At 55.6% G+C, this 23,787-nt stretch overlaps 1 protein-coding gene across 1 annotated transcript; it reads right to left on the minus strand.

Moving 5' to 3' along the window:
* Positions 1-1,288: 1,288 nt before the first annotated feature.
* On the minus strand, positions 1,289-22,810 carry PRPSAP1 (phosphoribosyl pyrophosphate synthetase associated protein 1). Its single transcript, XM_045837397.1, has 10 exons — positions 22,396-22,810; positions 19,305-19,357; positions 18,218-18,284; positions 11,995-12,167; positions 10,573-10,688; positions 10,134-10,189; positions 9,435-9,580; positions 3,829-3,899; positions 2,989-3,135; positions 1,289-2,515 (listed from the first exon to the last, which is right to left on the minus strand). The coding sequence occupies exons 1-10, from the start codon at positions 22,563-22,565 to the stop codon at positions 2,357-2,359; spliced, it is 1,158 nt and encodes a 385-aa protein (XP_045693353.1). The 5' UTR covers positions 22,566-22,810; the 3' UTR covers positions 1,289-2,356.
* Positions 22,811-23,787: the final 977 nt, after the last annotated feature.

A 23,787-nucleotide genomic window follows, 5' to 3' on the forward strand; every position in this document is an offset into this window, starting at 1 on the left:
TGGGCACGCAGCTCTGCTTACTCCTGTTTTACCGTATTTGTGGACTGTAAGGCGCACTTTTTCTCCCAAATTTGGGGGGAAAGGGGGGCTGCATCTTACAGTCTGAATGTAGCTTACCTGGCTCGCTTTGGGTGGGGGGCGGCAGTGGTGCAGTGGGGTGGGGGGTCACAGGTTATTAAATATTTTACATTTTTTGCTTCAAAAATTTCCCCCCTAGTTTCCTCCTCTAAAACCTAGGTGCGTCTTATGGTCCGGTGCATCTTATAGTCGTAAAAGTACGGTAACTCCTTTCAGCTGCAGATGTTGTTTGGCCTGAGCTGGTGAAGTGTAACTCGCAGGAACCCTGTGTGTGTCCCCCGCCCCCCCAGCAGACCAGCGTTCCCTGGGAACCGAGCCCAGCCCGAGGCGGTGACCTCCGGGAGGCTGCCTCTGCAGACCGGCTCCCCCTTAGCTCCCCAGCACCAGGCACACCGGCCTTCGGGGGGTTGTTGGTATCTCCAGGGGAGCACAGTCCTGGTCCTCCCCTGTGCGCTCCCCCGCTTATCTCACGGAATGTTAAGCCAGACCACCAAGGTCAAGTTAAAGCCTTGGGATCGGGCATCCGCTGTAGTGATGGCTGCGGTGCGAGGGTGCATCGGCTTTCTCAGGTCTAAGTTCAGTGACTTTCCACAAGGTTCCCGCGACCACACTAGCCATGGCCTGCATGACGGCCCCCAGAGGCCCCCCCCACCCCCCACTTTCACACCCCCGAGGCTTGGGGTCCCGCCGGGCAGGCCAGGGCCCTCTCTGAGTGCCGTCGGAAAGGGACTGCTCTAACGCACGCGCACTCCAATCCCAGGAGGTGCACTCTGTCACGTGCTTCTGCTGAGCGCGCACCCTGAAAACTCCTGGCTCCGGAGACGCGGGCGGGGACCAAGCCGCGGGCACAAGTGGAACTGGGGGCGGGAAGACCTGAGCTTCCGCCCCAAACCTCCCCTCTCACCACCGAGGGCAGAGGCCTGGAAGGACCAGCAGCCTGCCCGACCGGTGAACAGGGACTGGGGCTCCCCAGGAACGTCCGTGGCTCTTCCTCCACCTCCTTTTAATTATAAAAGGAGTTGCTCATCCTTTCATAATTAAATTCTTTGCTCAAAATGCCCCTCCGTGGCCTGCTAACCCAAGGCAACTCGCCTGTGCGCTGGAAGAGCTCACGTGCTCCGCGCCTGGCCTGCGGGCGGGGGCCGGCCGCACTCATTCGGAAGGGGCTAACGGTGTCCGCGGGGCCTCCCCGAAGAGAGCTGCAACTGCGCAGTGTGCGAACTGTCCTTTATTATTTCTCAGGAACCAGCAGAACCCGTAAGCAACTCCAGGCCACTGCACGGCAGACGTCCCTCCTCCTCGGACGACATTCAGCCGCGACCTGGATTTGCCTCGAAGGCACAGAAAGTTTGTACCTGATGACTGGGGTGTAAGAAAGAAGTCTGATTCTATAACCCTAAACGGGGGGCAGGAGGGCCGAGTGCAGTCCTCGGCAGTGCAACAGACACAAGTGTCGCCTACAATTGAAAGAGGCACAATTAGTTCTTTTTTTTTGTTTTTTTTTCTGCAAACTTAGATCCTAACTATATTATTCAACGTCAATGCTTAGAAAGGGGTAGGCCCTGCAGAGGGAGACGTGTTCAGGGACCGGGGCCAGCCAGGCACCCCGCCATCCTTCGCTGTGCAGCCCGCACCCCCGGCAGAGTTGGGACCGGGTCAGCCACCAGGGGGCACGACAGTGGCGTCTGCGCAGTGGTGTGAAGAGGCGAGCATGGCAACAGATTCTTTTACTTGCACTGAAGAGCCCTGCAGACGCCCAGAGAGGGGGCCCTCCTCTGACCTGGCGCCCCTGCGGGGGGGGGGGGGGGTGACACCACGAACGCCCTCGGCCCCAGGGCTGCAGGCGCAGCAGTCCCTCAGGGACCATGCCATCCCCAGGAAAGTCCGCGTGAGCGCGGCTGCAGGGAGGACGGCTGGAATGGAGGTGGTGCCAGGGCGCTCTGCATCCCTGGGCAAGGCCAGCCCCCCGCGCACCTCCCTGAGGCCGAGCCCACCGGAAGGACATTACAGAGTTAGAACTTGGTCTGCAGTGAACTCCTCTCCGACACTGAAAGACTTTCAGACTCTGTTCAGGAGGGTGCCTGTGACCGCTCCCTAAGGGGCAGAACGACAAGGGCACACGGTTAAGGCCAGTGATCCATTAGCCGGGTCTCCCTCGTGACCACCTGCACGCCTCCTGCGCGCCAGACGCACGCGAGAGCCCGAGTGACCCCGTGCTGGTGCGCACGGCCGGAGGCCCGGTCTCCGCCGCAGCTCCGGGGCCAGGGCCACCGCGGAGCTAGTCGTCCACGGTGATGTTCCGGAAGAGGTACGCCATGGACTCCCCGTTGTGGATTCTGCGGATCGCCTCAGAGAGAATCAGGCTGATGTCCACCGTCTTTATCTTGGGGCACTGCAGCTTCTGCACCTCGTGGGGGACGGTGTTGGTCACCACCACCTAGGCACGGCAGCGAGGGAAAACACACAGTTGCTGGCATGTCCCGCGTGGTCACTCGGGAAAGTTTTCCCAACGCCCAGCGCCACAGCCCAAGTCCCACCCCGCCGACCCTCACTCCACCGAGTGCGGTTTTCACAAACGAAACTCAGCCGACTGCACACGAGGGAAAGGTTTCGTCCCCCACCCCCCGCAGGGCCCCCGCAGGGCGGGGGGGGGGGCGGGTGAGAGGGGGCCTCTGCGCAGGAGCCCCGTGTGGTCGGGGAAGACGTCCAGTCCTGAGAGCAGTGCTGCCGCAGCGTCGGGTCGCATGGAAAGACACGTTCCCCTGGGGCACACGAGGCAGACCCCACGGAGAGAGACACGCACTCCCCAACCCGTCTCCCCCACGCACGCCGGCCACGCGGGCGCTCTGCAGAGGGGCTGTGGGCCAACGAGCCCCCCCCACCCCCCAGAGGAGCAGCGTGCGGACGGACCTCGTCGATGGAGGACTCCTCGATGAGGCGGGGGGCCTCTGCAGACAGGATGCCGTGAGTGGCCATGACGTAGATCTTGTAAGCGCCCCTCTCCTTCAGGATCTCCGCGGCGGCCACGAAACTCTCCACGTCGTCGATGATGTCGTCCTGAGGAGACCAGCGTGGCTGTGAGGGAGCCGCCCCCACCCACCGGCCCTCCTGCGTGCCCCGCTCTCAGAGGACAGCTGGCCACCACCCGGCTGCCTGCGGGCCAAGGGCCGCGCCCCTGGCGATGGCGGCAGAGCTACGAAGCCCTGCAGCCGCGTGACATTTGCGGCCAGAGCTTGCGACAGCCGGGCTCGCCTCCCGTGTTGAGCTCCAGGCTGCTCCCAAACAGCCGGGGCCCCGCTCACTTTTTCGAAGAGAAAGGTAAGCGACGGGAGCAGAGCATGACCGACAGCCTCTCCGAAGGACAGCCCTCCGGCCCAGCAAGGCCGTCCGGGCCGGGCGCACCCGTTGCATTGAAACAGGAGAACAGGGCTTGGGGGCTCGTCGGCGGGAACGGTGCAGCCCCGCTGGGGCGGCTGGTGGACCGGCTGGCGTGCTGGGCCCACCACCCCCAGACCAAGGCCCCCCTCGGGCTGCACTTCCGCAGGGCACTGCGTGCTCGCTGCACGCCTGCCGGCTGTGACAGGCCCCGCTCGCCTCTGTCAAGTCTCTGCCTGTCCCTCGGGGCTGGGGGAGGAAGGGCGGACAGGTCCATGTACAGCTGCCACGGTCACGGGGCGTGCAGCGGGGAGGACAGGCGCCCGAGAGCCAGAGGGGCCGCCTCTGCCCGGGCGGGAAGACGCGCGGCCGTACCACTATGATCGCGATGCTCCCGCCGACGTCCCCGACCACCGTGATGGGCGGCTTCTCCTTGGCCATCATCACTAGCAAAACAAAACCCGAGACAGGACCCCGTCAGCGGGGCACCACGGAGTCGAGGGGACCACCGGCCGCCTCGCCCTCTGCGGGGGTGGCAAGCCCGGCAGACGGACAAGAGGCAGCAGACCCCTCAGGGAGCCCAGGGCTGACACACTGAGCACGCCGCCCCACAGGAACGAGGGTGACACGCATGTCACTGTGCATTTTCCAGTGACCACATCAAAAAGTAGAAACACACTGGGAGAATGAATAGGTTTTACTTTACCCAACAGGTCCAAATATTACGGCTATTTTTCTGTGTATAATGTGCTCCTGTATATAATGCACGCCCACATTTTTGGCCCAAACTTTCAGGAAAAAAATCTTTTGTTATAATTTTTTAATTCAGTTATTTATTTATATTTAGATACTTGCTTTTTTGTATTATAAAGGAATTTTAGCATTCATTTATTTTTAAAGATTTTATTTATTTATTTTTAGAGAGGGAAGGGAGGGAGAAAGAGAGAGAGAGACACATCAATGTGCGGTTGCTGGGGGCCGTGGCCTGCAACCCAGGCATGTGCCCTGACTGGGAATCGAACCTGCGACACTTTCATTCGCAGCCCACACTCAATCCACTGAGCTATGCCAGCCAGGAGCATTTATTTTTTAACATATTGTCATACAAGAAATTCTATGTAACAGTCACAAAACACAAGAGCAGGCACGAGGTATTTCCAGCACTACCTGTGTATAAGGTAAAGTACGTCCTTATTTTTCTCTCAAAAGTTTGGGCCAACCAGGGTGCATTATACATGGCAAAATACGGTGTTTGCATATGCAGTCACCATGCAGACGTGCTACAAGGTTTCACGTGGTTCTCACGCCGCGTCTGCGGTGTCTGGAGCGCAACCACGCACGCAGCCCTTCTTAGTTGGGACCAGCCACGCTCCTCGAGCGCGGCAACGGCCGTGCGTGGCCGGCAGCCGGCAGTGTGTCACCGCCAGCACGGGTGCGGGGAAGGAGCAGCCAGGAAGCGCCCTTGGACACGAGCGCGGACGCGGCCCTGCCCGGCCGCTCCACACACACACACACACACACACACACACACACACACACACACACACACACACACACACGTCCGACTCTGAGGACCGGGCGGAAAAGCGGCGCCACTGGGCGGAGACTCGCACGGGGCGGGGCCGCGGGCGGGCGGAGAGCCGGCGCTGGCGCCCTTCCAGAGTGACCTCGGCTGGACAATGCAACCTGATTACCAGACCACGACGCCATGGACATAATCAGAGCTTCCTGAAAACACGGAGCCCGAAAACAATGACCACGAGTGCACCGTCGTTTCCTGCTTCAATCGCTCCTCCAAGACGCGGCTTCTTATCTCACCGCGGGCCGCTCTGGGGAAGGCCCACGGCGCCCAACCAGCCCACGGCTCGGGGGAGGGAAACGAGGGCGCACCCGCAAACGGAGGGTGCAAACCGAGATGAGAAAGCAGACTTTGGAAGAGTAGGCTGAGTATCCCACGTTTTTGGAAAGCCTTTAAATTATTTTTTAAGATTTTATTTACTTATTTTCAGAGAGGGGGAAGGAAGGGGGAAAGGGAGGAAAAGAAACATCCGATGGTTGCCTCTCACACACGCCGGAACTGAGGACCCAGCCCACAACCAGGGCACGTGCCCTGACTGGGGATCGAACTGGTGACTCTTCAGTTCCCAGGCTGGGACTCAACCACTGAGCCACACCAGCCGGGGCACTTCCGTCAGCTTAAGATGAGAAACAGGCACAACCAGGACTGAGGTTGACCAAGGCTTTTAAAATCAAGCCCTGCTCCCCATAGGCTCACTCCCCGCTCCTAACTGCCTAAAACTGAGCACATCACTTGACGGCTACTAAAACACACAGACAGACTTTACTATAGGGGCAACAGAAAAAAACAGCACCTGACAGGCTAAAAAAATGCCAAAAATTTTCCAGTGGAGCTTGACCAGAAAAAAAAAATGCCAAATTTAAAATTTTCAGTGAAAGTAATATATGTTTTTTCTTTTTTAAAAGATTTTATTTATTTTTAGAGAGAGGGGAAGGGAGGGAGAAAGAGAGAGAGAAACATCAACGTGTGGTTGCCTCTCACACGCCCCCTACTGGCGACCTGGCCCACGACCCAGGCCTGTGCCCTGACTGGGTATTACACTGGCGACCCTTTGGTTCACAGGACTGCACTCAATCCACTGAGCCGCACCCGCCGGGGCGGAGCGAGTAACGTACATTTTGAAGGTCAGGGATACGGGATGCTTACACTACCTTATGTTTAAGATTCTATTCTCCTCCATTTTATCAAACAAAACCCAATCTGTTTAAGAATAAATGAATTGTGTATCATTTACTTGTGGCCAGAAATCACTGTTAAAACTACATCAACTTATTGCAGTAAAAATGTTAATGTAGCGAATATTTTCCAATGTTCCTATGAAAGAAGAAGAAAACATGGTTTGCTTTTAAGGTTAGCATTTCCAAGTAAAATAATGCTGTATTTATAACCATCCTTAGATCTTACACACACACAAACACACACTTTCCACTCTTTTCCCAACTAACCAAACCCTTTTCTCCTAAAATAAAGAACAAAACAGGAATATTCATTCCTTATCCGTTTTAATCTTGGTCTCTTGCCAGTTCAACGGAATGTGAAACTCACTGTCCGACTGACATTAAAAAGGGATGAGAAATAAGGTAAGTCTCCAGTAGAACTGGAACTGAAAGTATCCTCAAGCGCATAATTCTACATGCAAACAAGTCAGAATTCACATTTAACAGACGCTCACGGGCAGCGAATGTCTGTCTCACTTTCACGATGAGAAGCGCCCTTCAACCCTTCAATATAAAGCTACCGAGCCGGGAAAATCCAGCCAGAAAAGGTGACTTCCCGCCCTCTCCGTGGCCAAACAGTCGCCACCACAGCAGCGACCCCGAGCACAGTGCGGGGACCACCGACGCCCACCCTTGCAGGTCCGTCCGAGGCCTGGCCGTAGGGGAGGCCCGGCTCCACCTCATCAAACAGGAGCACCCGCCCAGCTTCACATTTAATCAGTCACTCTGAAAAGGCCTCCCCACCTCAGCACCACCGACGTTCTGGACCGGACAGCTGTCCATTAGGATGCTCACAGGGGGCCAGCAGCACCGCAGCACCCCCACCCCGGGGCTGAGGCAGCCAGAAATCTCTCCAGATGCTGGCGAACCCCCGAGCGCCAGAGCCGCCCTCGGCTGGGTGCCAGGGCTGCTGCGGAAGACTGGGCTCTAGGAAGACACACGGTTCATCCTCCTAAAAGACGCAAAGACTCCAAGGGCGAGGATTTGCATTCCTTTGGCTTTTTCCTGACACCTAACGCCTTCATCTCCATGACTATAAAACTACCGAAACATTAATAAATAAATACGAAACATATCTAATTTAGAAGGTTCAATTACACCTACAAGAAATACCATTTCTTCAGAGTGCTCTTGACTAAATCTCTAAAAGGGAACCACAGAAAAATGACCCACGGCAGCTCCAACACGCGGACGCGCACCAGCGCCGCGCTGCACCAGCGTCCGGGCGCTGGAGGGGTCGGCAGGAAAGGGGCGGCAGCAAAGGGGCGGCGTGCTCGGAACACAGCAGCTGGTGGCGGTGGTGGCGGCCGGGGCGGGCCTGGCAGACTCCCACAGGCTTCAGAGGGCCCCGCGGGGCAGGTCAGTGGTCGGAGCGTGCATACCGATTTCAGCTCCCAACAAGCAAAAGTGTTGTTTCTGTATTTTAACTGGGCCTTTTTCTTTAATTCAAACCAAGGAGAACTCCTCAGATTTGTTTTAGAGACTAAGAAAATAAAATATTTTCTTAGATGAATGAAAGTTATACTGATGTTTTAATTGGATGCTGTTTGGGAAGGATTATCAGATCAAAATTCTATCAAGTATTAATGTGCTTATGGTTGTTCTGGGTACTACTAAAAATAAATGATACACTAGTTCACATGTAAAGAAAATAACTATACAGTATTGCTTTAAAATATAATGTCAGTGGAATTTATAAGCCGAACTTGAGTTTTGATTTTGTGTAACTCATTATAAAAGGTATTTTGTTTAGATCTTGAAAAAAAAAAAAAACCCACCTCTGACCCAATAATTTTACTTCCTGGAATTTATGCTATAAATATATTCAGCCGCTTACAAAAGAACGTGAGTCAAGGTTAGAGGCGGTCCAGCGGGGGGACCGGGTGCACACGTCAAAGGAACACTGGAGACAGTTTACAGGTTCTCTTTGGCCGCGTCTGAGACAATCTGAGCATTAAAATAAGAAGTAGCAATGGATCAGATCAGAACACACTGAACAAGACAAGATTCTGAGAACCCACACTGACACGAATGAGAGAACCAGAGGGGAAGAGGGAATTAGAAAAACCACCATTTGACATCCATCGCAGTGAGAAATGATTCCACCTAATCACAAGGAAACAAACATGCCCCAATTATGGAATATTCTACAAAAAATAAAACTAGCTTGTACCCTTAAAAATATCAAGGATCAGCCCTGGCTGGTGTGGCTGGACTGCAAACCAAAGGGTCGCCAGTTCGATTCCCAGTCAGGGCACATGCCTGGGTTGCGGGCCAGGTCTCCAGGAGGGAGTGTGTGAGAGGCAACCGCACAGTGATGTTTCTCTCCTTCTCTTTCTCCCTCCCCCATCTCTAAAAATAAATAAATAAAAAGGATCAAGGATCAAGGTTGTAAGAGACACAGAACCAAGAAGCCATTCCAGCTGAAATGAGACTAAGGAGAAATGACCACTGAGTGTTATCTCAGACTGGACTCTAGCCCAGAAACAAACTTTGTCCTGTCGCTCTGAAGGACACTGGCTGGACGACCGGTGAAACACGAGTGAGGGCTGAAGAGTGGGCAACAGCGTTACAGCAATGTTAGTTTCCTGCCTCTGATCATCAGAAACAGTGAGAGCGTTCACCCCTCAGGCAGGAGGCTGTGTGAGGTGCCACATTCTCCTCTCTTCCCACCTGCTGGTGTCTGTACGTTTCTAAGGCACGGCAAAGAGAGACACATTTTTAAAAGAAATAAGCTCTGAAAGGTATATGATATATCTTCCAGGACAGAATGCACTCAAAAATTCCTTGGGAATCAACAGCCTCCCCACTGCCGGGTTGACTGCAGGTCTGGTGTTAGGTCGAACAGCCGTGTTGCTAACCCCGTGCACACAGCTGCCCAGTCAGCAGAGCCTGGTTTTGATCAACAGTGGTATCACCCAATGTAACAGCTTACGATTTCACGACATCACACACACACACGTTCCCACTAAAGCTAAAAGCACCTCACACTCCCCGAATGCTAAGTGCTACCCAGAGAAGGGCAAACGGCCTCAGAGGCTGCAAACGCACACCCCACCGCCTCCTTCCACGGGGGCGGGACCGACACAGCACCCGCAGGTGCTCGGACACCGCACACACACCGTTCGTGTTACTCGGGACTCTCTTCCGTTTACAAATGAAGGGAACAACAGAGCGACTCTTACGTGGCAGCTCCAGGCCGGGGTGCACAGTGGCGTTTTTGACCATCGGGGGCGAGTGGCGGCCGTCGTCCATGTCCAGCTCCGCACACTGAGCCTCCCCGTGGATGACGGCCAAGCCCAGGCGGAGCCGCTCGGCGTACGACTGGGCCCTGCGAGAAAGGCGGAGGGACACGGTGGGATTCAAGGGAGGAACAGCCACGCGTCACGATCCCATCATTTTACTAATCACAAAGTGGACACGCCATTCGACCGCTCAGGGGCACGCAGGGGGATCATTCACGCACAACGGACCGTGGGGCGCGGGCCAGCGCGTCAATGCCTCCGGTAGCGCACAGCGGAGGCGCGGGCGAGCACCAGCACCGACTGCGGATAATCTCGGTGCTACCCTCCGCCCGGCGCCCTAACACCCAGCTTCAGAAGAGGGAAGTCTGCTGGAAAAGGGCTCCCAGCCCTCCTGTCGCCCTCGCCCTGGGGCACCGAGGGGACAACAGCGCTCCCTCCCAGCAGGACACTGAGCGGCTCAGACCGCCGCCTGCAGCTGGAGACCAGGCGAGGCGACGCTGCGGTGCGGGGCAGGAGGAGGGCCCGGGAAAGCGCGGCCCGTGAGCCGCCCGAGGGATGCCAGGCCCCGGACCCCACACAGCTCGTTCTGACTTCGGGGGGTGCCCGCAGGGGACTGCTGTGAGTGTCTGCATGGTTTACCTTTTTGCAGCATCAGGAGACTTAGCCACAATGACTGCGTTTCTGTAGTTTGGGATCTAGATTTGAAGGAAAAATAAGAAAACGCTGAAAAATTATGCCTGGATGCTAGTATCACATTTTTTCCTCTTGCAATGCCTATCTATACTAGCAGTTACACGTGCTGGAATTTCACTCACACATTGCAAAAGTACTGTTACATCAAAAACATAAAAAGTGACTAAAAACCTTAACTTTAGAATAAACACAAGCAAATCGCTACGAATGCACAGAGGGCGCCTGATTCAGTGTCTCTGAGACGGGCGGCCCTGCCTGGCTGCCTCGGCACCCGGCCCGAGGGGCCAGACCTCTGGCGTGCCCTCAGTGGCGGAGTCGGACACCACAGAAAACTGCGCAGGGTGGTTCTGAGGACAAGGGGGGGGGGGTGCTGGCGGCTCCTCACTTCTTCCTGGATATACTGAAGCAGGAAAGGGGAGGCTCTGAGGTTGTCCACAGGAAAGCTGAAAAAGCCTTGAATTTCCTTTTGATGGAGATCCATAGTGATAATGTGAGTTAAACCTGAAATTTTAAAACAGAGAATTACAAGTTCACCCCTGCAAGGTAAGGGCCACAGGGGACAGACCAGACTCCCAACTCCTGCTTCCTCACGAGAGACCGAGGCTGGGGGTGAGGTCGCCCAGCACATCAGTTCCAGACTTCACCTTTAGCCTCGACAGAGCTTACTGAGCTCAAGCACGCGGCCAACCTAACGCAAAGGGGCCTGCGGCCTCCCACGCGGACAGAGACCCGAAGCCGAGAAAAGTGCTCTCCTCCGCTACAATCCCTAGCTTAGGCCTCAAAATCAAGAAAAGAAAATTCAGATCGAAGCAAAAATATGAGGATGGCATTAATAAATACTGAAGCAAAAATCGATGTAAAATATAGTAAGGTCTTGATTAAAAGATTTCGGAAGAAATGTTAAAAGCCTGTGGCTAAGGCTGAAGGAATAAGAATGCAAAAGCGAAGTAATGTACACAGAGGAAAAAAGAAAGTCACGTAACACAAAGATCAGATGCGGCAGGGTTTGGAACAATTTCTGCACGTTGTAAAAGGCTGGGTCAAGAAATATCTTCATGGAAAAACAACGAAGACAGACTGATACAATCACCAGGGCTAAACCAAGACCATGCACGTTTCTGAGGACGCAACTACGTCAGTGATGTTTTGTTTTGTTTTGGGGTTTGTTTTTTTTTTTGGGGGGGGGAGGATTAGAGTTTTAAATAACTGTCAGGCAAATGTAACTCCAGTAACCGGGCAGAGTTACTGCACGTGACCCGCAGGCCAGAGAGTGTGTGGCGACTGCACACGCACAGAACAGAGGCAGCGAGCGCGGCTGCTCCGCGGCCGGGTGGCCGGGAGGCGCGAGCGCGCGTGGGCCGAGGAGCAGGCGCGGGAGAACCCAGTCTGCAGCGTCTGCGCACACAGGACACGGTGAGCGAAGGCCAACACCTAACTCTAGGCCCGACACTGGAAAGGTCGCACCCCACCGCCAGGACGGCCAGGACCGCCAGGCGACACGGGCCGACGCGGAGATGGAGCGCGAGGGAAGCGAACGGGACGACGACGAGGGCCGAGGCTGGAGCGGAGCAGAAAGCACGGAGGCCGAGAAGGTCCCTCTGAGGCGGAGAGAAGAGCGCCAGGCGAGAAGGTACACCTGGGCCCCCGCACCCCTAGCCAGCGCCGCGCGGAAGGACACGAGAGAACGCCGCCAGCGAACGGCGGCTCAGAGACGAGAGGCCCCCCCCCAGCAGACAGACAGACAGACAGACAGACAGATGGGTGTGGGCTCATCTCGGGCGGGCAGAGCCCGGAGGCCTGCACTCACCCGCTTTGGCCAGCATGGACGCCAGCAGCTTGCACACGATGGAGCCCCGCTTCCGCATCTTGCTCTGCTTGCTGTAGGGGAAGTAGGGGATGACGCCGATGATGTTCCTGGCACAGGCCGTCTTCAGCGCGTAGGCCATGATCAGCAACTCCATCACCGCCGTGTTCACGTCTCTGGACGGGCAAAGTGCGCGGTCAGCGGTCAGCGTCGCTCGCCAGCCCCCCGAGAAGGTCTCGACTGCCGCCTTCTCCCGGGGGCCGCCCAAGTCAGACGGGGGCCGCCCAGGTCAGACGGGTGGGTGCTGGTGGCCCTCCGGGGTGTGGGGGAAGCGGATTAACTCCTTGTGAGCTACGTGAACGCAGGTTTTCACCCGTGGTCCCTTAAACCCTCAGCTTGGTTACCCACTGTCACCTTTGCCTGGGCGTTCAGGTTAGCGACACAGTCACCGCGGTGGTGCGTGAAGCAGACATCAGCTGCTGGAGACCAGAGTCAGCCAGCACCTGCAGCCCCACCCCCGGGGGTCTGGGCGCAGGCCAGCAGGCCGGCCCCTTGTCCCCTGTGGATGCCCAGGGGAGCCCACCTGCCCTTCTCTTTCGCCGTTCATCACAACTGAGTGAGGTTTACATGCCCCGGCTGGTGTGGCTCAGTGGTTTGAGTGCCAGCCTGAGAACCAGAAGGTTGCTGGTTTGAGTCCCAGTCAGGGCACATGCCTGGGTCCCCAGTAGGGGGTGTGTAAGGGGCAACCACACATTAATGTCTCTCTTCCTCCCTTTCTTCCCCTTTCTCTAAAAATAAATAAATAAATAAAATCTTTTTGAAAAGGGAGGCTTACAACTTTTTTTATGCATTTGAAATTGAGGAGGGACGATAAGGAAGGTTACCAGAAAGGGTTTGGTATCTTTCTTCTTTTGGGGGTGAAGGGTAGGGCAGGGAATGGGAAGGTCTTAGACCTTGAACTTCCCCATCCCTTCTCGCCTTTCACTACACCGATTCCTAGCAAAGGTCGCCCAGGTGGACACGGAAGGAAACATGGATCTGAAAGACGTCCAGAGAAAAGGCCATTTCCAATGTCAAGGAGTAAGGATCGCTACCCTTTGCAAAGCTGACCGAGCCTAAGGTGGGCTCTGTCCTCCGAGAAGACGCCCCCCTTCTGTGTCAGGCGCGCACCCCCCGGGCCCCCTCCCCAGAGAGGCCTCTCTGATGTCACCCTTCCTCGGAAACAAACAGGGCACTCTCCGCCTCGCACTGCCGGCGTGAGCGACGTCCAAACCTGTGGGGAATTTCTGTAAATTGACTTGAGCCAATCCAGAGACAACTGCCAGCAGCAAGATTTCAAATGTTCTGGAGGATAATACTGCAGCTTCTTTTGTGCATTTGACATTAAGGAGGGAAGTAAGGAAGACTCTAGGGGGGTGGGAGGAAAGCAGGCTGGGACCAGGTTAGAGGGCTGACCAGGTTTTACTTCGGCACCTCAAAGGCGGCCGCCTGGACGCACAAGAACAATGGGGAGGGCTGGCTCAAAACCCTTCCCGAAGGCCTTCACGGGCCTGGGGCGCGACCGCCCCCCTGACCTGCTGCTCAGGACTCACGACTCAGTACCGCAGGCGCCCTCTCACCGTCCATCACACTCCCAAAGCAGCAACATCCCAAGTCAGGCAAAATACGGTCAGAGGACACGCAACCTTTCTCTGTAATCGGGGCTTTCAAAGCACTGAGGAATTCGTGACATTTGCTCGAATTTAGGTCATCCGTCCATTCAACAAAGACCTGCTGAGCGACCTGGGCCGGGCACCGCAGCAGGCGGGCGGGGGGGACCAAGTGGCCCCCAAGGCCGGCCACAACCTGGGGGAACGCCAGAGACCACACTGGGTCACTCCGGGGGTAGTCTCTGGCCCGAGAAGGAATGCAGCTGACTCGTGTGAGAAGTCCCCTCACCAAACACTTGTGCACCCCCCCTGCCCTCCCCGTCCCGCATCAGGCCACCTAAAGGGACGCGCCGTGGGTTCTGGGCGTTAAGCAGGAAGCCTGCACAGCATGCGCAGGGCAGTAGGAAGCAACTCCACACCCAGACTAAGCACCAGACATCACTTACACCGCAGCAAGGGCCCCCGTCCACACAGACTGCCTGTCGGCGTCGGAAGTGCACTGGGCGCCTTCTCAGCCCCCGCCATGGGAGGCTGTGCAGCCCTGGAAAATCTCCCTGGTCTTGGTTTCTTCCCAGACCCCAGTGCCAACACTGCGTCCGGGGCTGGAGCTGACGCGGCCGGTCCCGGAAGCCCCCCTGTGCAGGCAGTGGGTGTCAGCTGGCTTTGTGCCGGCACGTACGACACGCAGCCGCAGCACAAGGAGGCTAGGAGAGCACACCACGAGGGCGGCCCGGGCAGCAGGAGGGTGACGCCACGGAAAGACCACCTCTGGAGGCGCCCTGGTTTCAGAGGCCCTTTCCTTCCATTGATCACTAGTCTGGCCCCCGAGGTTCCCAGTCCCCTCTTGTTCCTCTCCCTGAACACCTGTGCCAAGCGGTCAGCAGCACCCTGCGGCCCGAGGCGAAGGAAGGCTTCCACGCCCCTCTCCTCACTGGACTCCACCAAAGGGCCCCTGTCACGCTGGCTTCCCCACTCACGGAGGGGCGCGGCACCAACGGGACCCCAGGCCCTTGCGCTGCGGGCCGGCGGCCCTGCTTTCTCTGCTCCCTAGGACTGGTCCAAGTGCACCCGGGCTAACCCTTGTGGTCTTTGCATCTGGGTAGGACACTCTTAATGCTTACCAATTAAACGTTTTCCCTTTCTGTAAGAGAACGATATCCTGTATTAAACTTGGCCCCTTTGATGGGCAAACAGGAGTGAGCGGCGAGGAAACAGACACAGTTCACGCACATCAGTGGGACTGCCCGGGACGGCCCCCCGACCAGCCCCACCGGCGGCACTGAGACCCGCCGACGGGCTGGGGCTCACCCCGCCCCACCTCCCACAACGAACCATCTGCAGCAAAGAAGCAGTCAATGGCTCTGGCTGGTGTGGCTCAGTGGCTTGAGTGTCAGCCTGAGAACCAAAGGGTCGCCAGTTCCATTCCCAGTCAGGGCACAGGCCTGGGTTGGGGGCCAGGTCCCCGGTGGGGGCGACGTGAGAGGCAACCACACACTGATGTTTCTCTCCCTTTCTTTCTCCCTCCCTTCCATTGTCTAAAAATACATTTTTAAAAAATCTAAAAAAAAAAAAAGCGGTCAATGTTCTTTTTGTTCTTTTAGCAAGTCTCCTTACCACCACATACCAGAACTTGTAACATAAACATAAAAGTCGTCCTTGAAAAGTTACTTTGTAACTTTCCTATCTCCATTACTTAAAACCTCAGTACCACAGCGCGACATTGTGATTTACAGCAAGAAATACATGTTTGGTCTTCCCATTTCTGGCAGAGAATCCCCAAACCACTGGAACTTCCTAAGCGGTAAGAACAGTAAAGATGCTTCTGGACGTTAACGAGGCGACTCTGGACTGTGCCTGCCGGCGGGGGCTGGTGGCCGGGAAGATAAACCGAGTGTGATGAGAGGCTGGAACCTTCAACCCCCCCCCACCCGGCCTCCCAGGAGTGGACTTGAAAATCGGCACAGGCCAATCTGATCAACCGTGCCTCTGCAATGAGGCTCCCGTGAAAACCCACGGCGGGGGGGAACGTGGGGAGGCTGGGGCTGGAGAACACACAGAGAGGTGGGGCGAGGGGCGCCCTCGGAGGGTGCGGAGGCTCCGGCCCCTCTCCCACACACCTAGTCCCGTGCGTCCCTTCCATTGGGCTGCCGCTGCGTTATACTGTGAAACCCTCTGACAAATTAACGGAACCAAAGCAGGGGTCTCTGGAACCTCCAGTCAGTCAGTCACTGAGTTGGAGGGTCAGAAGCGAGGTGACCACCTGGACTTGTGATCGCTGTTTGGGGGGTCTGCTAGGATGGAGCCCTAACCTGTGGGATCCGAGGCTGTCTCCAGGCAGACAGGGTCCAAACTGAGCTGGGTGTGTCAGAGAACCGCCTGGCACTGGGGGGAAGAGCACCCCCACCCACGGGAGGGGGTGCAGAAACAGACAAACGTTTCAATGACTCGACCTCGTCACATCCAGCATGGCTGTTTGCTCTTTCCAAACACTAGTCCATCCCCAGCAAGCACAAGTCTCCCGCTGCTGGACGGGCCAAAAGAAATACGCCGCCCGTCCCGAAGGCGGTTCCGGGGGACGAACCCCGAGCTGTCTGAGCGACACGGGGCCGGAGCGGGCTGCGCAGCAGGCTGTGATGGAGCCTGGCAGGGAGGGCCGAGAACCACGACCGCGTCCTGAACCCCCGCCCGCACTGCTGCCGCCCAGCAGACGTCTGACTTCGGACTGAGAATGAAGAACGTTCGTTAGAGTCAGCACCGCCCCGTACAGCTGAAAAACAACTCGGCTCACGCACACCTGTCGAAATCCCGTCCTTGACTCACTCACACCAACAGGAAACCCCTTCCTTCTCTCCGTGTGCCCACCCCTCCCTGCCCCACGGACGCCCTGCCCGCAGCCCCCAGTCGGAGCGCCGCCCGGGTTTCTGCCTGGGCCGGTGCCTCCCGGGCGGCTCTTCTCTCGGACCACAGGTGAATGCCAGCTGCCTCTCGCTCCGGCCTTTCTGTGTTTAGGTGAACACAATAAAGATCTGACGCACCTGAACTGAGCAGTGTTCGACCAATGGGCTGAAGTGCCCAAGTTTTGAAAGCCGAGCCAAGGCTGAGGAAGGCTACAGCGGCCCGACCACCCCGTGCTCCCGGCGCTACGGAGAGCGCGTGGCACGCAGACAATCGTGCACGGGGCCTGCCGGCTGCCGTGGCTCAGCGGGCTGGGCATCGTCCCGCCAGGCAAAGGGTCACCAGCTCGGTTCCCGGTCAGGGCTCATGCCTGGGCTGTGGGCCGGGTCCCCAGTTGGGGGGCGTACAAGAGGCAGCCAACTGATGTTTCCCTCCCTTCCTCTCTCTAAAAATAAATAAATAAAATGTATGTTAAAAAAGCCCACCTGTGTGACCTCAGTCTGAGGGCCGGACGGCAGTCCCAGAGGAGTGCGGGCACACGCCCTGAGGGCTGTGCGGGGCGGCAGCAGGGAAGCCCCTGGCCGTGGGCCTGCGCGCTGAAGCATCTGGGGGGGTGGGGGGGTGGTGCTTCAGGCTGGAAGCTGCTCTCAGACGGCTGCACCACACTGGCAAGTTTTTTGAAAGTTTTTGATTGAGTCAAAATACGAATTTTTAAAAGACGAGGCAGCTCTTTATGTGCTAATACAGTACACTGTTTTATTTTTTAAAGCTCAGCACAGAGTATACTAGACTACTTTTATGTATAAACTAAAAAATATATATGAGCAATTGCTTGAGTATGCAGTCTCTGAAAGAACACCCAAGAAATGGATAGCAATTGCCGCCCAGGTGGGAGATGAGTGGCTAGGGTCAAAGGGCACAGGGGCGTGTCTTTATATACTCTGAAACTTGAACCATCCAGATAAATTACAATTCCTTGTATTTTGGTTTTGAGCCTCTATGTGTATACATACATAAAACACGGAGGAACAAACAACTATCTGAAGTAGTTATCTCAGGAGACTGGGGAGTGGACGAGGGCTGGGGACTTTTACTTTCCAATACACATTTCTACAGCATCTATATTGTCAGTGATGAACGCTGCGTCTATAACCAGAAAAAAGGACCCGAGGTAAAGCACGTGGGAACCACCAGCTGTCACTGCGGGGAGCTCTGTTGCACGGGGGACCACACAACTCGCCCCACGACCCGACGGCCCTCAGCCCCCTTGGGACGGCATCCCCGAGGGAGGCCGTGCGTCCGGGACACTGAGGACTCCGCCCCCACCTGTGTGTGGGCTTCTCCCCCGTCGAGGCGTTCTCCAGACCTCCGGACACCAGCTGGGTGTCCTAAAGTTCCACTCCGCTCCGACGCGACCTCCTTGGAGAACAGCATCCGCCCCCACAGGCTGCGCTGTCCCTCCAGACGGCACCCCTTCCCCACTTCGGGTGACAACCGGGCCCGGCCGTCGGCCGGGGCTGTGGCGGACCCACTATGAACCAGAGGTTCCCGTCACCCCTCCTGGGGTTACGAGTTTGCTGGAGCGGCTTCCCAGAACTCAGGGAAACCGCTTAACATGCAAACACATTTATAATTTTATGTGAAGTGAAAATGAATTACACCAAAGTACTGCTAACCCTTACCTGGGTATGGTCTGTATAATGAAAATATCTTGGCCACGAACAGATTCTTTTATTTCAACTCTTGTTTCTGAAAAATAAAAAATGACCTGTACCTTTAAGAAAAGCACCTCGTGATGCAATAATCAGGCAGTTTCTGCCCTGACTGGAGTGGCTCAGATGGCTGGCTGTCGCCCCACAAAGCTCAAGGTCGCCGGTTTGATTTCCAGTCAGGGCACAGGCCTGGGCTGCGGGTTCAGTCCCTGGTCCGCTGGGGCGCATGCGAGAGGCAGTCAGTCAATGTCTCTCCCCCACATCAAGGTTTTTCTCCCTCTCTTTCTCCCTCCCTTTAAAAGTAAAAAATAAAATACTAAAAAAAGAAAAAACCAGGCAGCATCTGAAAGGAGTCAAGATAGTCTAAACCAGCCAGCACTTCACTCAGTCCATCAAAAAACCTCTCAGTAGACCGCACAGTGACAGTCCCCCAGGAAACCCGCAGGGCAGTGGGAGCAGGGCGGCCGCCCCGGCCAGGGCCTACAGAACCCGCGAGACAAACACAGAGGCCTTTCGGGAGGCCGCCACTACCTACTACCAGATGGCTCTTGACGCCGTCTGATGACCTAACGAGAGAGAGAGAAGCAAGGAGTATTTACCAACACAGAGAAACTTTCTCTACGGTTCTCCTTTTTAATTTCCAAAATGAGGAAAGGAGCCTTTAAGGAGAACAATGAAGTAAAGCTTTACCCCTGGCTGGTGTGGCTCAGTGGACTGAGTGCTGGCCTGCAAACCAAAGGGTTGCTGGTTCGACTCCCAGTCAGGGCACACGCCTGGGTTGTGGGCCAGGTCCCCAGCAGGGGACGTGCAAGAGGCAACCACACATGGATGTTTCTCTCCCTCTTTCTCCCTCCCTTCCCCCTCTGTCTAGGAATAAATAGAATCTCAAAAAAAAGGTAAAGATTTAAAGGAAAGCATAAAATGATGACTTATATTTCTAATGTTAAAGAGAAAAGTATTTCTGTATTAAACATAATATTTGCCTTTTAAATGCACGCCAGCCAATTAAATATAGTTTAGAGAGCAAAGGATATTTAAGAAATAATTCTAACTTTACCTCCATTGGTCTCTTGATATACCACAGACTTCCCCAACTCAGCACCAAGACGCCTATGAGGGGAAAATAAAAGGCAATTAAGAGCACTCTTTCTTAAAAAACTCCAGTTCATACGCATAAATTTAACGCAAAGACTAAAATAACCAGACCGGCATTCTTTCCCAAAAAAAAAAAAAAACAATGTGCAAAGTTTAATCCATGAAGAACTAAAACTCTGTTGTCAGGCCACAGGCAGCTTCAAGTGCTCAGCATTTTGTGACGCGATGTTTTACTGGGACGAGCCCACAGCCAAAGTTTAATGTCTAGATCACTGTTTTATGAGTACTTTTCTTGGAAAATCACTCCCAAACAAGTACTTGGTTACTAGCTATTAATTCCCAAACCGTAAGCCAAAGGCAAATGCCTCAACTGTCAAAAGCACAGAGACTTCAGTACCATTGAGCGGAATCAGAGTGACCCTCACTTGGGTCCCGGCTGGACAAATCAAGTGTAAGAAGCCCTCTTTGAGACAAGCGGGAAAAGAGGAATAGGACTGACACTACATGATGCTAAGGAGTTGGTGGTGCTGTATTTTCTGTTGTTGTTTCAGTTCTTATCGGCTGGTACGACCATTCCATGAGTGAACGACGACATGATGTAAGGTTGGAATCTGTTTAAAAACACTCCAGCCAAGTGTACAATGGAACATTATTCAGCCTTAAAAAGGAATGGAATTCTGTTACATGCTACAACAGGCATGAATCTTCTTTTTTTTCTTTTTTTGGTTTACATAAGGCTTTTTTCCCCATTTTCTCATTGTTGTTCCAGTACAGTTGTCTCCATTTCCCACATGGATGGATCTTGAGGAAAGTCTTATAATAAAGAGGAGCCAGACACAGGAAGGCCGACGCCGCATGACGCTCTGCAGGCGGGATCCAGAGCAGCCGAGTTCACGGACGCAGAAAGTGCGGGGAGGGGACCAGGGGCCCGGGAGGGGCCGGGGAAGTCAGTGCCTCGTGGGCACAGAGGTGCGGTTTGGGGCGACGACGACAAGGAGCTCTGCGGACGGACGGACGGACGGACGGTGCGGTGGCTGCACAGCACTCAGAATGCAGTTAATGCCGCCGAAACGTGCCTTTCGAGTGACCGAAGTGGTAAACTTTGTCATGTGTTATCTGACATTAAATACTCCAGCCACAGAGGCGAGGGGCAGGTGGAGCCGAGGAAACAAGATGAACACAGCGCGGAAGCTGGATGAAGGGTGCGGGGACTCATCAGCGCCCCGTGTCCCTTACACACAGCCTGGGAGTGTGACTGCCCCGAACTTCTCCATTGACTCTGGCACGTCATCATGGGGGGTGAACACATGGTACATGTTCATATAATACATGGTTAATGTATTTTACTGGCACACCTGCAACCTCCGTAATTTCACTAACAAATGCCACCCCGGTAAATTCAATTAAAAGATACAAGTGCATCATAAAACAAAGTCTGCAAATCCCTGCCCGACACCGAGATCTGAACGGAACCGTGGGAATGTCATAGCCTCAGGGGCCAGTCTTGTCTAAGATCTTCAAACTCTGCTAAGTGGGACAACCGTTCTTTCAGATAAAATCTTACTGAGAAATTCAACATATGAAACAGATAAGAGAAGTAACCACAGGTATTCATTATTCAGAGCAACCTTAAACCTTTCGGGATCAAAGAGCAAAAGCCAGTGAGGTTTTCCGTGTGTCCCCCTTCCTGCTTTATCTCTGCAAGGTCAGCGTGATATAAACCTGCCCAAACAAACAGACGTGAGCTGTGCAGCTCACGCTGCTGCTTTAGCTGGCCCCAGAAAAGCCAGACAAAAAACCTGGGCTTAGAAACAGACCTAGCAGCAGACTGCAAAAGGACTGGGTTTTTTTTGTTTGTTGGTTTTTTTTTTACTCTTCTCTCTTAAAATTCTAACTGAAAAGAAAAACATTACTGAGAAAACAAGACTCAAGTTTCCCCTTTCTTCTACATTCCCGTCTAGGATTTAAAAATATAGCCACGCCTTTATCTATCTACTCCGGAAAAATCCAGAGGGACGCTAATGTAAAATTATTTAAAATGCGGAAACGACTTTAAGTGTGAAAATAGAAGCGAGGCGCCCTACGCCTCCCACCAGCCACAGGTTTGTTCCGAGGGCTCCCGGCTCTCCTCCCGGCGAGGCCAGCAGAGCAGCGGCCGTGCAGCGCGCGCCCTGAACGGGCCCGGGGGGGGGGGGGTCTCTGCCCCGCGAGATGCTCGGTGGGCATGCTTTTGTAGCTGCTCCCAATATTCTTGCCTAGTCGACAGAATCACCCCTGTTTTACAAATGCGGTTCTGAACCACCACGACCCTCGCCCAGCGTCACGGAGCTGCTAAGTGGCAAGCCCAGGGAGGCATTTCCGAGCTGTCGCCAGGCCCCTGGAGACCACGGGCGTCCTGGGGTCACACAGACACGGAAAGACATGACTTCAGACGGCTGCTGCGGCCTCAAGCCGACTTGGAAACTAGGTGCGACCCACCGTCGCCAGCACCAGCTCCGACGGCCCCGCGGGCCGGGGGCTGCCGTGCTCTCAGGGCGCCCCCCGCACCGTGGTCGCTGCCCCGTGCGCCTGGGGCGCCGCCGCCCGCCGCCCACCTAGCGCACCCGCCCCATCCGTGCTCCGCGAGGGAGCTGCACCCTGACCCCGGGCTCAGGGAGGGGGCTCGCGAACGGCGAGGGCCAGATTCCTGGGTCAACTCCAGCCGTGGGAAAGGGAGCCAGCTCACGGCCCCTCTCCAAGGCGCTCCCTGCTGGGGTCACAAGGATCCTCGCCACCGTCCGGCGCAGCGGGAGTGGGGTGACAGAGGACGAGTGGCCCTAGCAACCGGGGTGCACTGTGTTAAATTATTAGAAGTCTGCAGAACTGGGGGGGGGGGGCGGGACGCCTTCGTCCACCTCCAAAATGGCAGCATTCTGCGACCCCCTCGCCTAGGTACAAGGCGATGGGCCAAATCATCCCTCGGCCTTCCCGAGGGCATGGAGGGGAAGAGCAGCACGGACGACCGCCGGGCCGGGGTCCCTCGGGGCGTCCCCGGCCCCCGCCCCCACTCTTACTCGGTGATGCGCTTGGCCAGCTCGGTACAAGCGGCCGTGGAGTTGGCCGAGAACACTCGGTAGCCGGTGCGGGCGGCGTTCATGGCCTGGCGTGCGGCGGGGCTGGCTCGCGGGGCGCGGAAGGCGGAGGACACGGACAGCGGGGGCAGCAGCAACAGCTTCTTGGGCATCGTCCGGCCCGAGGCGCGGTTACCGCCGGCCCGCGAGGGGCTGCAGCCGGGAGTGGTTCCGACTGAGGCGCCCGCGAGGCCAAGGGGTCCGGCTTCTCGGGGAAGGCGCCGAGAGGCTCTGCCCCGAAGAAGAGAGGTCCGGAACCCTCGCCCTCCTGGTGCCAAAAGCTACAGCGAACTGAGGCGGAACCAGAGTTCGCTGCAACCGCCGCCGTAGCCTCCACAGAGCCTGTGACGAGGTCCCCGCCCCTTCTGGGGATCCGGGAAATCCGAGAGGGCCAGCTAGAGCGTCCGCAGAGCCGCCATCTCAGATGAGGGCAAGGCGAGGGACAACTCTAAAAGCGTGTTCTTCCTGGGGAAGCATCGCGAAGTCTCTCCGCCACTCCATTTTTGTCGTCCAACAGGAGCTCTTCCGTTTCACGTTCTTGAACTGCGTAGCCTGACTTGGTAGCGGTCCCAGCCCTTTCTAAATTTTCTGCCAGGACCCAAAATGTCCGCCTCCGGGGAAGATGACGATCTAGCTCTGCGCCTCTATGGTAACACACCCCTATGCGCATGCGTTCAGCTGGGATGGCTTTGAAAGTGGAGGGTGGGGTTTTTCCCCCGCCGGTTGCCTGCAATACTGAAATCTCCCAAAGGTGGCGTACTCCTGAGCCCGAACGTTACTCCCCACATACCAACCTTATAAGTGCATGTGAGGCAACGTGACCTGCAGGGAGTCAAAGACGCTCCGGACTCTCTTCGCTTTGCTTTTAATCATGTCTTCCTTCCTTTTCTTCCACATGTTCCGTCCCTCAAAGACCCACTCACAAATCACCTGCCCCGCGAAGTTTTTCTAGATCACCTCCATCACGGTAAACACTCCCCTGCCACCCACAGCGCCCGCTGGACCACGCTATGTGCAGTTGTTTTCACCTTTGTATTTGTATTCACCTTTGTGAATACCTGCCTTCTCAACTAGGATGTAAGCCCTTTTAGGGGAGAGATCGCGCATTACTTAGTGCTTCCCGTTTCATTGCCTAGGGCGGTGTTATGCGTTCCAGAGACACACAATTGGTAACTTGTTGAATAAGGCCCAAGATGAAAGTGAAGAGAACTGAACGATCTGAGTCACTAGTTATCACCTGTCCCAGGATTGGGGAGGAAGCCTTCATTTTCCCAATTCTCCCTAAGCTTCACTTGCTCCTCTATGCCCTCTGTAAGTGAATGTAACCATGAGGTT

The sequence above is a fragment of the Phyllostomus hastatus genome, unplaced genomic scaffold, assembly GCF_019186645.2.
Source record: "Phyllostomus hastatus isolate PE091 unplaced genomic scaffold, TTU_PhHast_1.1 phas_contig_210, whole genome shotgun sequence".
Classification (NCBI taxonomy): domain Eukaryota; kingdom Metazoa; phylum Chordata; class Mammalia; order Chiroptera; family Phyllostomidae; genus Phyllostomus; species Phyllostomus hastatus.